General features: G+C 39.0%; 1 protein-coding gene across 1 annotated transcript in view; it reads right to left on the bottom strand.

Moving 5' to 3' along the window:
* POU6F2 (POU class 6 homeobox 2) overlaps positions 1 to 15,229 on the bottom strand; it is a 259,875-nt gene that overhangs the window by 7,305 nt on the left and 237,341 nt on the right. The window contains exon 8 of the mRNA XM_009880920.1: positions 5,852 to 6,020. Coding sequence (XP_009879222.1) covers positions 5,852 to 6,020 — 169 coding nt within the window. The remainder of the gene's footprint in view (positions 1 to 5,851; positions 6,021 to 15,229) is intronic.

Here is a 15,229-nt window from a genome sequence, read left to right as displayed (position 1 = left end):
CTGCACCCTGAAGGAGAAAGCAAATTTCTGTTGTGCAGAGTTCTACCATGGGAGGGATTACAGGGTATGATTTCCCCAGTCAGATAGGAGGAGAAATAGCCAGCAGAGGAAATCCAATGGAAAGTAAATTAGGTAAGAGAGGCAGGGCAAAACATTGATAATAGAAAATGGACTGGTGCTCACGGGAAACAAAGAAAGAGGAATAATTTGTTTGTGGGAGGCATTTTAATTTTATAGTAAAAGGTGACAGTAAAATGAATTTGGAAGGAAGAAAGGAACTTCATGGAGACACGAGTCTCAAGAGCATGAGGGGAAACCAGTGATTTCCACAAAGAGAACATATGGTGGAAAAGTTAAAGAAATGAGAAGAGGGATGCATCTGAGAAGAGGAAAATGAAATGGAAAACGGGAGGAATAATGATGTAGAATTGAATGAAGAGACAACAAGAAGAGAAAAAAGAACAGAGATAGGATGAGACAATATGAAGAAATCATACAGAAGGGACAGAAAGCGTAGAGAGGAATCTTGCAGTTGTTGCTTTGGCAGAGCTTCTTTAAAAATGTCCTTTCTTTGGAAACAACCATAATTTTTTGTCTTTAGAAGAACTAGCACTTGTTGCTGGTGAGGGATGAAGCGGCAAGGATGAGATAAAAGGGAGAAGCTATAAAGAACACAATAACCCATGGCGAAAAAAAGGACAGGAAATAAAAAAATAAAGGGAAATTAAAAAAAAAGGAAGGAAATGCACCTTTTTTTTTTTTTTAAATTAGGAAACACACTAAAGGAAAAATGTAAAATCATAAAGAAAATATGACTAGAATGAAAAGTAAAAGGAATGAGAACAAGGAACATTAAAGTTATTAAAGCCCGTTTCTGACTCCTTTCTCCTAGTACTTTAGTAATTTCACTGATGTGAGGCGGCCTCCTGTAAAGAGAGTTACTCTGTTTATAGTAAGCATGCAGAACCTTACCCCAAATTACAATTTATTTACTGAGGTTATGTTGCTCTAAGCAATTTGATTAAGAGAATAAGGTAGCTGAATATGCCTAGTTTTACATGAACTTTACTATATTTGGCAACAATTTCTGGAATAGTGCAAATCTCTACCAAGGTACTTGACTCTAGTGCCTCTGCTAGAGGACTGGACTGCAGCTTTGGAACAATTGAGGAAAAGGAAACAACAATATTCTTACCTCAGGAGGGGTAAAGCAATCAAAGAGATGTTCAGGAGGCCATAAGTTTTTTCTTGCTGCCCTCATGCCTATGGATTTCTTTCAGGACCACCCACCCATTGCAGGCTTAATCCCACTAAAAGACTTTGAATGGACTTTGGCAGACACTAGATTTCAATTGTAGGCCTATTATAGAAAGCTCTGCTAGCCAGTGTGGGACCAGGGACACTAGGAAGGCTTTGCTCAATTATGGGCCGTAGGCTTGAAAAAGCAGTGCTCCTGCCCTTTCGGAACCTGCATCAAGAAACTGAATGGATTCTGCAAAGGAGCAAACCAAGGTTGACTTTCTGTCTACCTATTTCCCTGTGTGCAGGCTTGTATGCAAATGGGTTTGTAGTCATACGAAACAATTTTTGAATTCATGAAGATCAATTAAGATTGTTTGTCTAAAAGGGTGGTATTATCAAGGACAATGAAAGGATCCTGTCTGCCTTTTTATGTTTCATTACACAAGTGTTTTGATCTTTCTCTACTGAACGGACCACATTTTCTTCCTTCTTGTAGGCTCTTTCTACATTACTAGAAACCAGCAGGTAGCTTTCCTGTGCCCTGGAACATTGTCACTTACATGCCAGCTCAAGCAGTGTTAGCTCCAGTTTGTGGTTGGCTAGATGCTCTCAAGAATATGCTGGACAGCCATCAAGGATCATCGAGATCACTGTGTTACTTCTCACTGTGTGATAATGCTACGTAAATGGCAGAAATTAGTTGATCTGCCCCTCACACTACTCGGTCTGTTGGTCTTGAATAGCTAGGGACTGGATGAAGCCTGAAACATAAATTCAGAACAAGTCAAGAACTTTTTATTCATGTGTAATTATCCTCATGCTTTTTAAATAGGAGATTCCTATAAATACCCTCTCTTTTAAGATCTGGGTCCCCAGGACAACAGCTTCCTCAGTCTGATCGTATGAAAAGTATTTTCTTTACTCTGAGATTCCCACTTGTTGATTTAATTGAGTTTTCTTCTGTTTTGAGCAAGAGAGAAGCACTCCAACTATCTTCTCTGTGCCATTCATTGTCACAGGTAGGGTATTGACTATGGCTAAGTTTGACCGGCATTTGATATCATAAGACAAATTTCAGGTCAACCACTTCTGAGAATGAGGCTAAGAAAACACGTTGCTCTGCCCAGGATGAAAGAATTGTAATAATCTCTTTTCTTTAAGAAGCTTCAGTTTCCCTAAAACTTGAAGCATGGCCTTGAGGCGTCAGGGACATAGTGGTTATGTCAGTAATGGGCTTCTTGCCATTCCAAGTAAAAATATGTCTCAAACAAGTCCAAGCATGTGAGCTTCCAAAGCTGCATATCTACTCAGTACAGACTTGCAAGTTCTCTGTGTGGAGTTTTCTTTAACATTTTTCTCTGTACTGAGGATACTTGAGCCTAAGACTGAAGCAGACGGAGAAGAACCTCTCCTATGGTTGTGGCTCTGGTTTGCTTTGGGCCAGGAAGGCAGTAAGGACAGAGAGGCTGACCAGCCTCTCTTCTTGGTGATCATTTTCCACACTCCTCTGATGGCTTCCAGGGAGGGTGGGAGTGGCGTCTATATGATGTGGATGCAGGTGAGGTGAAAATTAACCTTGTCTGAAGAAAAAGAAGTGACAGAAGGGAAAAAACACCTGAAGACTATTAAGGAGCTAGGAGTTGAGTTGGGAGTGGAGGGAGAGAGGGTCTGACTATGCAGAGAGTAGTAATCACTGTGGTAGAGGAAAGAAAACAGGGAAAAAGAGGTGGCACTAGTGAGGAGGACAGAAACTACCTAATAAAAAGGCTGGTAAAAGGGACACAGATATGGTCTGAGGACAGAGATTAACTGGAGGGGAACTGAAATGGGAAGAGGAGTTGAGGAATGATGGACTGCAGAGAAAGGACTGCAGGGAGTAGGCAAGAGGAAAAAAGTATGAAGGCAAAAGGAGTGCAGATTGTGTGGAGAACGGCCTGAGGAAATAATGGGACTGGAACAGGACAAGTGGCGGAAGGAGTCAAGCCTGAAAGGAACAAGTAGAAAGTCTATGTTCATTAGTGTATCTCCCCCTCTTCCCCAAACTGGTATTCCTGTGGCTCATGCTCCTCTGCTCTCAGCCAAATGCATGAGCACAGCATGTGTCTTATTCCTTTGAAAGCAGGACCAACAAGACGATAACACAACCGATCAGCCTCTCCATCCACTCAACTGACAGAAGATCTCATATTTCCAACCATGAATATAAGCATTACCTCACCATATGACTGACTGACATTACTGTTCTGCTTTTGTAACAACCTTGAAATTTATCCAAGCAAAAAATAAAGCTAAAAGAACATCCGTACAGTTGCACAAATAAACACTCAGAAGCTACAAAATGCTGGAGTTACAGTAGCCCACAACACAGTGTAGCATAGTCTTTGAGCCCAGAATTACCAGTTGTTTTTTCCCAGACCCCTCCCTCATTCAGTACACAGGACAAACTGTGCTTCATTACAGAAGAACTGATGGATGTATTGCCTTTTTACTTGTTCAGTGTGTGGCCTCAAACCTCAATTAAAGCTCTTCACCAAAGACATAGTTATTAATTTCCTCTTGAGCTTTTCTGTTTTTTTAAAATCTTAATTTATTTTCTTGTGTTTCTACGTACAAGATGAGGGTCTTCCCCTTCTCATTCACAGAGAAGTAGACAGATATTAGGGGAAAAAGCATTTTTTGGGTACCCAGTGTAGGTCAAGTAGGAGAAGATTTTTTTAGACTGTGTCTTTAAATGATTCTTTACACAGTTCCACAATGAAAGTGCACTTAAAATTGTGAGTACCAGGTTTTTCCGTAAATTAAAGTCCAGAGTCTCAAGCTGGATATTGAGGGAACACTTGTGAAAAACCTGCTTTAAGTGACTTGCCTGCCATTGCACTGGAATTAAGTGGCAGACAGAAAGCTTCAGCTCCTCAGCCCTCTGCTGCCTGAAGCAAGACCACCCTTCACCCTTCTACAGCTCCCTACCTCACATGTTATGCAAACTGAGGACCAGTTTAGTGAATCTGGTAGGGAACAAACCCTGGCACAACAGCCCGCCTGTTGCATTAGTAATTCTGTTGCACTCCCCATACCATTGGGAATGCACTGAAAGAAGGATGAGAAAAAAAATCACGGTTGTGTGATTTTAATCACAACGTATATCGTTATCATAAAAGACATGTTCTAAGAGGAACTGCATGCAGTTGAACAAGCAACTATTTTTCTAGCATCACCTAACTTTTGATGGATTTATCCTGTAAACTTTAAAGGACTTCTTCCATGTTGCTTTTATTGTGTAGTGCACTTATCCACATGGGGAAATTAACTGGAGTAACTATTATGGGGTAGAGTCCTCCTCAATAGTTATTCTAGAATAATTTTTTAATAAGAATGTCCACAGGGGAGGCGATTCAGGACTAACCATTGAAAAGTAACTTACTCTGCACTCGCTATTTTAGTCAATTTTCCCACATAGACAAGGGGTAGCTTTATGTATTTTTAACATGAAGTCTCTTATTTGTCGTCTTCCTACAGGCTTATCTACATGAGAAAATTTACTGACAGAGCAATAGCAGTATATTTATATCACTGCAATTATATCTATATATTTTGTGTACTTAACAGCTACCAACATGGATATTTTTATTCCAGAATAAAAGTATTCACACTGGGAGTTATACCAGCATAATTTTACCACTAGAGCTCTGCTAGTAATTTCCCCATGTAAACAATCTCCAAAATAATCTAACCAAGATTTTTTCCACATCTTCACACAACAGCTTCTCCAAGTCTTTCATAAGCTTCTATCAGTCATGTATTTTACATTACCAATGTGGTGTGAGCTACAGTGTTTGTTTACTTGAAATATGCACATGGAGTATCTTTGAACAAGGTCATCCAATACACTCAGAATTTTGCAGATGTGTAAAAACTGTTAATGCTTCTTATGTATACTTTTTAACCTGTTGGTTTTGCTATGTAAAGACCAAAGTTAATGCTGATAAGGTAATCGTGAAGACTCTGAACTGTGTGATCTGGAAGAAGGGTTGTTCAGGAGGTCAGCTGTTACAATCCTAACACTGAAACTCACTTATTTCACTGCAGCATGCTTCTCTCTCCTCTCCCACATGTTACAATTCTTTCTTGTTTAAAGTGTGCGAGCTTTTCCTGGCAAGAAAGGTCTCTCGCTCTAGATTTGGGTTTGTAAAATGGTTTGCTACACTAAGCAAACAAATACTAACGAACAAGCAGGCTAACCAGAAGTGGGAGGATCTGTCTGCTGACCAAAGTTTGAGCAATATAATTCATTATATTGACTGATTTAAAAACTTCTCCTTTCCAAAGAACATAAAGTACATTTTAGTTAAACGAATTGCCCTCATAAGTCAATTAATGGCTGCTACCATTTTTATGGCCATTCTTGGCATTAATTACAATTTCTCAAGGCACGTTTACCTCAAGCCCCATCCATGACAGCACTTAGCAGGTCTTACTGGTAAGAGCCACTTCCTTAGCAATATACAATCTACTACATGGAAAAAAAAGGAGGGAAAGCAGATCAGGAAATTCAGCAGTGAGGAGGACAAACAGAGGGGAGAATTAAGGAGAGCCAGGGAGCAATACTTACTGCTGACTAACTGGCCAACACTCAAAGCTGAAGAGGAGGAGGATGAGGAGGAAGAAGAGGAAGCCTGACGCACTGGGCTTTGAGACATAGATGCTTGACTGTGAGCCAAATGCAGGAGATTGGGTTGTGAGGCTGCTTGTCCCACTTGCGTCTGGGAGGGCTGATGGAGCTATATGTTAAAATGTAAAAATAGGTATTTAGAAAATGAAGCAGTAATAGGAAACTTTCAATGCACCATCTCACCCATCTACATCTGGGGAACAAATCCCATAGGAGCATTAAATACCACGGACTTAGTTCAGGTGACAGTGTTACAGCAGGAGCAATCTGAGCTGCTTTGAATTCCGACTTTCCTTTTTTTCTCAGTTTAATCAGATACTTAATCTAACTAGAAGCTAAATACTTGTTGGAAATGGGTGATGAGACCTATGACACTCCCAGCAGAATTCTGATTCAATAAATACATATCCTTACCTGTTTTCTGACTCATGAAGTCAAACTTTTATTCCCTACATGGATTCTTATATAAATTAGCATTGTTTCAGAGAGGTCCTTTCATACTGCAGGACCAGGGACAAGAAGGGTAGGAATGGGGAAGATTATACTGGGGGAAAGTCCCTCTCCTACAGAAAGGAATAATTTGTTTTATGACATTAGATCTAGCAAACAAACCAAAATGTTGAAACCTTATTTCTCAATGGATAAATTGTCCTTGCTGAGAACACAGTGAAACTTCTGAGCCCCATTCACATCAGGACTGTGTCAACTAAGATGTACCTAAAAAGTCTAGCGAGTATGGTAAATGCAAATGATACACTGTGATATGTGAATTTGGCTTTACAATTTTTTTTTTTTTACAAATTTTACAACAGTGTAGTCTTTGGTTGTCACTAGGAGAAAGGAAAGAACCATTAATCCCTTCTGCCTACGATAAGCTTTCACGTGGGACTGAAAACTAGGAACATGGTCTGGTAACTGATTTTTACATAAAACTCCCAGCAAATTCAAAGGGCATTCTCTCTGCAGAATAAAGGTACACAATAGACCTTACAGTTTTGAATTGGCTTCTAGTAGTCCAGTACAGACCTTTCAGAGCCTAATAATACAGAGATATGGACCTGATGCAATCAGGTGACTGCTACTTATTATACCTTTATTTTATGTTCATTCTTGATATTGATCAAAAAAGACTGCAAAAATGTATTAAAAGGCTTAACTTTTAAGTGATAGCTGTTATCTGCATTCTCAGAAAGGGGGAAAGATAAAGGCCTATTTGGCCTTGCTTGAAGTCAGTAATTTAAATCTATTTCTTGAATTCTAAGGAATATGAGTTTTTCTCTTTGATATTTAACTGAACAAATGACTTCAGAAAAGGAGCTGAATTCATTAGTAATACTCAAATTATATATAATACGCTCCCAGAACACATAGAAATGAGTGATGCTAAGTAGACAACAGATTGTATGGCATAGTAGATAAATGTATCTGATCACATTCGAGATGACACTTTTCTGTGGAATACACATGAACAATTTTAATGACATTATTCCTGTTATGGATCTGTTTAAGAGTGGAAAAAAAATACAACTCCTTTTTCTACCTCCCATACAGAACGATATAGTACGAAAGGAAGCAAGAAACTTTAAGCTACCCTTTAATAATAATGAAAATTATTTATCTGACCAGTTTTGGCCTATTCTGACTTCCGTAAGGATCAATAAACAAAAACATTTTACTATCTTGAGGAGTTTTTTTGGATCAAGCACATTTTAAAAAAGAAAACTGGCACTGTATCAAAGGGATAATAGTGGAGAAGCTGATTGAAAGGCTTCCAGATTTCAGACTCATGGAAGCACTGGGCATCTTTAAAAAAACTTCACTAAAGGCTGGATTTTATCTATAGAGAGCTCCCAACCCAGAACGTCTACTTTTAAAATATCTCCTCCTAGGGAAGCAGTCCACTAGGAGGGCTGGCCTCCTCTGAACGCTGCAGAAATGGACTGCCCATCCATTATGCCCATGTCACTCCAGACTGCAAGCTTTTAGAAACAGGCAGGTGTTTGGGCTCTGGGTCTGTTGTCTGAGGGAATCTCTAGCAAAAATAAAGAGTTCAGCCTAGGCAAGGGAAGAAAAGTATTGTATTTAGATGAGTTAGATCCTTTCACACTATCTGGAACAGGCTTAAAGATGTTAGTGCTTATCTGTCAGGATGGAGGAGGAAATGCAGTAGCTATCTTTAAAAAGAAAGATCTGCAAAATTATAGCCTAGTCAACTAACCTTCAACCCGTGGAAAAGTACTGAAGAAAATAATCAAACAATTTATAAGCACCCGCAAGAAAACAAGGTAGCAACAGACAACATGGATTGTTAGGAACAAACTGTGTCAAACCAATCTGATCTCCCTCTAAGACAGGGTAATTGGCCTTGCGGACAGGGAAAAAGCAGTAGGTGGTTTGACTTTACAAGTCTCTTGACACTCCCTCATGTGACATTCTTTATAACCTAGGGAAACACAGTTTAGATGAAATAGATGCAGAATGAATGCAAAAGTAGTTAGAAAACAAAACTGAGAGGATAAATATCTATCTGTGGAAATGGAAGTGTGAGTGGATGGTGCTTCACAGAAGTCTGTCCTCATTCTGAACTACTTAATATATTCCTAATGACCTGGATGATGGAGAAGAGAATACACTTATTAAAATTAAATTTACATGCCTATGACATGCTGGGAGGGACTTCTGATAGGGTGAAATACAAAATTAGGATTCAAAATGATCCTGTCAGTTTGAACATGCCGCCAGCAATGCTGGGGTGTTGCAAAACTGAAGAAAAGGCAGCTCCCATACCGAGCTGTGTAAGTGGGAGTGATGTCTGCAGTGCATATGAAGAATCTTCTCTTCTAGTACACACTGGAAAGACCTCTGCAGGGAGGCACCATGTTCACAGCCAGATGCCACACTTCAGAAAAAATCTGGACCAGCTGGAGGAGAATAATTAGAGCGGCTGAACGCCTGGGAGTTAACTGAGGCTTATGAGGACATCTGGAATAAACTGGTCATGTTTAATCTAAAGGGAAGACTGAGAGGGATATGATGCCTGCCTCAAATACAGGCAGAGCTAAAGAAAAGAGGAGAGAATGAGTCTGTCTTACATTTTACAGTGGAGAGAATGAGGCGCAATAACCTGGACGATTCAAATTAGATGCTGGGAAAAGCTGACTAACTTGGCACTGGCATAAATTGCTGGGGGAACCTGTGGAGTTCCTATGAGAGTGCTTAGGAGCAAGTTAGACAAATACTGGAATAGCTACTTCACCTGAGAACAGCAGAGTAGACTGGATAACCTCTTGAACCTTGACCTTCCAGCCTTAACTTTTTATGATTCTATGCTATTTGCCATCAGTATTTCTCAGGGAGAAATACATGACCATGTAAGACACAGATGGCAAATCCAACATTTCCCAGCCATGCTACACATACAGTCCCTGAAGAGTTCAAATGTTGAGTGTGCACACAACAAATTTGAAGCTTCCAGGAAGCACCACAATGAGAGGGCATTCTGCATTCTCCAGTTGTGCATGCAAAGCGTGCACACAGCCACAGCACAGCACGTGCACGGTATACTGGTTAAGTTTAGGAAATATTTGATCCTCTGCACATGTATCGCCCAATACATTTGCAAACATAGTTTTGAAATAACTGGGATACCCAAAAGCTTGGCAGTTTTCTTGTCAGACATCCAGAAATCTTTGGACAAATGTAAGAAGTTCTCAAAATGTGGCTGGGCAAAAAGGGGTATAGCTAGTGAAGTCTGGATGCAGAGTAATCTTAGGTGTAACAGCAATATAAAAGGGCTCTTTACAGATTGTTGGTTTCTAACTCACTGCTTGTGAAGGAAAAGGCATCAATGGGGTTGGAGAGGCTGAAGAGTCACCTTAAGGCCTGGCCAGGGACTGAGGGAGGATTCCATCTTTAACTCCCTACATAATTTTCAGCACACCTCTTGTTTTACAGATGTGACAGTTAAGCTGTAAATGTCCTGCTTAAAGAACAATGGTAGTTATCTATGTCATGAAATTGCATTAAAATACTCTCTCTCTTTTCATCCACTATAATTTCCACTCCAGAAATAGCCTTAAGGAGAGGCGACGATTAGATTATGAATTAGATTCTAGATGACAGAATCAATTCAAACTTGCAATAGCTGACTTTTCCCAATTTTAGACATGTACATATGATATGAATTATATTTATGACTGTTGTGCATTTTCCATCCAAAGACAGAAGGAGGCACAGAAATTACAGAAGCAGTTGCTGTAAGTGCCATTCTGTGTAGGTGGATATAGTAGACACGCCGAGAATGATGACTGTATGCAACACTGATCAGTATCTGGCAGGAATATATGTATGCACACTACAGCTAGAGGAATAAGATGAATATGAGAAGCATAAAGTGCAGCACAATACTTTATAATAAACTGAAAAATGCAAAAGGCCCGATTCTTACTTCTTTTACATCAGTTTTACATGCTGCTGTCAACATTGAAGGTAGTGTGGATTGATAATTGCAGAGGCGAAGACTAAATTTTGTTCTTAAATTATGTTTGTAGCATATTCCTACACCTGGGATGGTTGACTGGAGTCCTGTATTAAGGTCTTATGAGATCAGGGATGTCGTTCCCTGCATCCAGAAAATTACATGATAGTGATAGAGTAGCAAGGTATTTTGTATAAACTAAGGAAAGAGAAAGAAACTAAGCAGAAATAAAGTACAAACTTTTCAGAGAATATTGCCCTGTATCGTAACAGAACTGCTACGGGTTTTACAGAGAGTCTAGACAAACAGCAAGAGTAAAATATGACCCTAATGGAAGGGAGAAGAAAGTAATGGGTTTAAATTGCAGTAAGGGAGGCTAGAGCCAGGCGGTAGGAAGACTTTTCTAGTGCTAAGGAGAGTGGCCTAGGTTGCCTAGGGATGTCAGGGAACCTCCATCACTGAAGGTTTTTAAGAACAGGTTAGACAAACATCTGTCAAGAATGATACAGGGACAGTTGATCCTGCCTAGGGGGAGGGGATGGACAGCACGACCTCTTTAGGTCCTTTCCAGTCCTATTTTTCTATGATTCAGTGAAAAGGAACTCTGAGAGACTAGGAATTACAACAAATTAGAGAAGACAGAAGTGAAAAAGACAAGTATAACAAAAAGGGCAGAAGAGATGAAACTAAGAGGAGTGGCACAAAGAGCAAGAAATACATTTTAAACAATCCCCTTTATGATACAAATAAAGATTTTCATTTTTTTTCTGATGTCAGCCAGTTCTTCCTGGGAAAGATGGACATTAGCTGTAGTAAAGACTAAAGTCTGTGGAACCTGCTGAAAAATAAATAACTTGATATAAAAAGACATTCCCAAACACTTTGAAAGGCCACAATAATGCCTTGCAGAAGTCGTAGTTTAAGTGTTTCATGCTTCCATTTTCCTTTAAAAGGAGTTCTCTGCTCCATCTACATTTCCTAAAGTGTGCCATACATTTGTTTTTGAGAAAGAATGGCGGTGTGCTGTGGCCAATGCACGATTTGAGAACACCATGGCAGATGCAGTCTGTCTTCAAACCCACAGATACTCCATGACCAGGCATGGGCTTCAAAATAATTTTCTTAAATATTTTAGCAAATGGAGAGAATGAGTTATTATGCATATCCACGTGCTTCATGCCAGGTCACTTTCACAGTCCACTGCCAGAATGTTTCCACTGTGGCCCAAATACTGTACCCCATCACCGTAATTTAGCTTATTCAACTAAACTCAAGTAAGTGAATATATGAATCTGAATGTGAAAGCTATTTGATGCTTAATAAGTATCTCCTCTCTCAGTATAGTATAATATAGTATAGTATATATAGTATAAAGGGCCTCAGACTCACAAAATAGGTTCATTTGGAAACTAGCATAAAAATAGCTCTTTGGGTTCACACAGGCTGTGCACATACTCAGCTCAAAATGAAGACTACAGCAAAGAAGTTCTGGTGTGCTGTGGACATAACTGGGGCTATGACTTTGACAGCATCTGCTGAAGTTCTTTCAAAGCTTTTCTGTGGGGTCAGAAATACATTCAAAGTATACACTGTAATTGAAGGTCTCCGGGCTCGCTAAATGAGGTTGAGGACACAGCTGGGCTTCTGTAGAAGATATAATTTTATATGCAAATCAAGTGCATCAGTCATCTTTCTGACCCCCATCAGCAATGATATAAAGTCAATATTACAGTAACAGACTTCAATGTCTAGGTAAGTGCCTAATTCAAAGGTAACAGTAACAGTGAACAGTGCTTTACTCTCTCTATGCCTCAGTTCCTCAGAATGACCCAGGTAGTGTAGGGTTATCTTCCTGTTTCCAATGGTGTGGTGCAGTTATATTGACTTTTCTGAGATATCCTATTCCTACAAATGCAGATGCCACAAAGAAAACTGGTCAGGAAGGACATAAGTTACAAGTCAAGTGTTCATGCTGTGGCGAGGAAAATCTGATGTAGTCACTTGTACTAGTAAACAGTCTGGTGATCCTGACTTTCAAAAATCCAGTCATTTTATCCATGGATGAAATGGAATTATGCAATGCTGACGGTATCGGAAAAGAGAAAAAAGTGAGAAAAAAATGTCACCCTCATCACTGAAAGTTATATAAAAAGCAAAAGAAAAACAAAGTTGGATTTAGACAACACAGGTTAGTGGCTATATTCAAACACAGAGAAAGAAGAGTGCATTTCTTATAAAATAAGACAGCATCAAAGCAACAAGAGCATTGCAGGGAGAAGATGACTGAGATTAGATTTTAATGGAAGAGGAAAATAAGTGATTGCGTGGAGTTGAGACAATGAGATAGCAGGGTGTATGTGATATGTTGAGACTACAGAAAGAAAATGTCTGGCACGAAATTTGGAAAGCATACGTACAAGAATGACCACAGACCCATCTGAGAGCTGTTTATGTCTTTTCAGCAGTTTATCTGGAGCATGATAGCCAGTGTCGATGAAGATGGGGAACTGACTACGTAAGAAAATGCTGCCTAGTAGCTCGTTTTATTGTGTTAGAGTTGGCAGAAGCCCAAAGCTGGTAGTGCTATAAGACACAATGAAATATGAAAAGTTCTTGCAGGCAGTGTAGATAAAACAAGACTGAGGACAACGGGGACTACAGGCCTGATTTAATGGATCTAGTATGTAGAAGGAAAGAGCCAGACAACAGCAAGAGGGGAACCTGATGAGGAGGTACACTGGAGAACAATAAAATGTGTAGAAGTTGTTTCTGTGTGCAGTGGGCAAGCAAATAATTATGAAAGGAAAGCTGTTTAAGGAATTCATAAACAAGAATGTGTTTTGAACCCCAGTGATCACTGGCAGCTGGATTCTTCTTACCTAATTTCACTCATTTAAGAATTATTTGTCTATCCTAAAATACCTACCCTAGCTCCCTCTTACATCAATGGAGACAATAGATACCTTAAGATACCTATTAGAGATTCAACCCATCTAAAAATTATTCTGTTTTGACAGCTTGAGTTGCCCCTTGGACATGCATATGTCTCTTTGTCTGTCTCTTTGCCTGTACGGGAAATCTAGTTCACTAGCTTCCACCAGATACCTAACCGTTCTATGACTAAGTTAAGCAAGGTGAATCCTTTCCTAAATTTCATAAGACTCTAATTCATGGTTCAAGTTCTTCTGTCAGTTGTGTTGATGTTAACAAGTGTTGTTAAAGGTATGAACAAGATTTGAAAATCTGATAGCAAGTAACATTGCTAACAAGTTCTTACAACAAGCTCATCTGTTCTTGAAAAAAAATGTGCCTTTAGGCATACAACGTGGATTTTGACAAAATCCCTCCTGAGAGGCATGGAGGAACTGCAGAAGTTAAGGCACTCTTCTATTAGGAGATTTAAGCAACTTAAAAAAAGCAAAAACCATAAAAGTAGGGAATAAATTGCTGTTTTTCAAGAAGGGAGACTACAAGTAGAGATTAAAGGATTTATACCAAATTTTTTGGAATGGTTTTAGAAAGCAGTAAGGAAAGATGATGAACAATGGTTGAATCAGCAGGAAAAAGATGTGAATTTCTTAAGTTAGTAGAGAATACCATGAGCAACTTACAGATCCTGTTTACAACATGCCAGGGGAGCATTCTGACAGATGAAATACAGACGAGATAGGTGTAAACTCATTCACATTAAAAGGAACCATTTTAGTGACTCACATGGTAACAATCAGGGAAGCAAAGATGTATCGTGGTGGATACATCTGCTTATTGAAAAACCTGCTCAATGAGCAGAGATAGTTAGAAAAAATCAGATGTTAGGCTGCATTGAGATAAAGACAGAAAATAGTGCTGAAAATATGATAATGTTATTATGTGAAACAGTGATGCATCCTCACTGTGATCATGGCATTCAGTTCTGATCACAAAATCTTGAAGACATTAGTGTAGAAATTGAAATGGTTGGGAGATGGGCAGTAAAAAATTATTAAAGGCAAAGAAAAACTTGTTTATGAACAAAGATAAAAAGGACACAGACTACAACAGGAGTGCAAACAGCTGCGTCCTTTAGAAAGCCATTACAATTTCTAGGAGAATTCTCAGTGTGTTCATAGATGCTGCTGCTTAGATTAGCAAAATCTTGGAAAACAGTGACAACACTGAAGCTTTAACTACTCAGTGTAATTTTAAGAGGAACAATCCCTACTGTGGGTTGTTTAAAGAACATAAGTCAGAAATATCTATTTATTCTTGAGAACAAGAGGAATAGGATTACAATGGAATCGCTTCTGTATGTTAAAAAGCAACCTGTTTACAACACAGAAAAAGAAGCACTGCTCTATACTACACATAAGTAATCTATGCACTCATTTCCTTGAGGAGACATTGAAGTTTTAGTCTGTCAAGTTTGAAAAAGTTGTATGAATAAATAACGCATATAGTCTACCTAAGTAAAGCTGACTAAAAACAATATCTGAGGCATTTAAGTCTTCAGGCAAAAACTAAGCACTTTTGCATTACTTAGCAACTGAAACAGGCTACAGAGGTTCAATTATGGTGACTCAGCTAACAAGCAGCAGCTTACTATCATTGCTTGCAATCACCTCTCTTTCTCCTGCAGTACTTAGTTTCCAAGGAAGTGAGAATTAGAAAGTTAAACTAGAATCATCTGCAACTGGAACATTTTACTACATTATTTATTTTCACATTTATTTCTCCATGACATTCTTAAAACTTTTCGCAGACTTGTCTTGAACTGTTCTTTCCCCCTTCTGAAGCTTCTTTCATCAAGTTACAAGACACCAAATGTTGTGTGACACTATGATTTTCAAAAATATTTTGAATTC

This window comes from Charadrius vociferus, unplaced genomic scaffold (assembly GCF_000708025.1).
Source record: "Charadrius vociferus isolate BGI_N301 unplaced genomic scaffold, ASM70802v2 scaffold453, whole genome shotgun sequence".
Taxonomy (NCBI): domain Eukaryota; kingdom Metazoa; phylum Chordata; class Aves; order Charadriiformes; family Charadriidae; genus Charadrius; species Charadrius vociferus.
The sequence above is the reverse complement of the archived record's forward strand: the minus strand, read 5'-3'. Positions and strand labels throughout refer to the sequence as shown.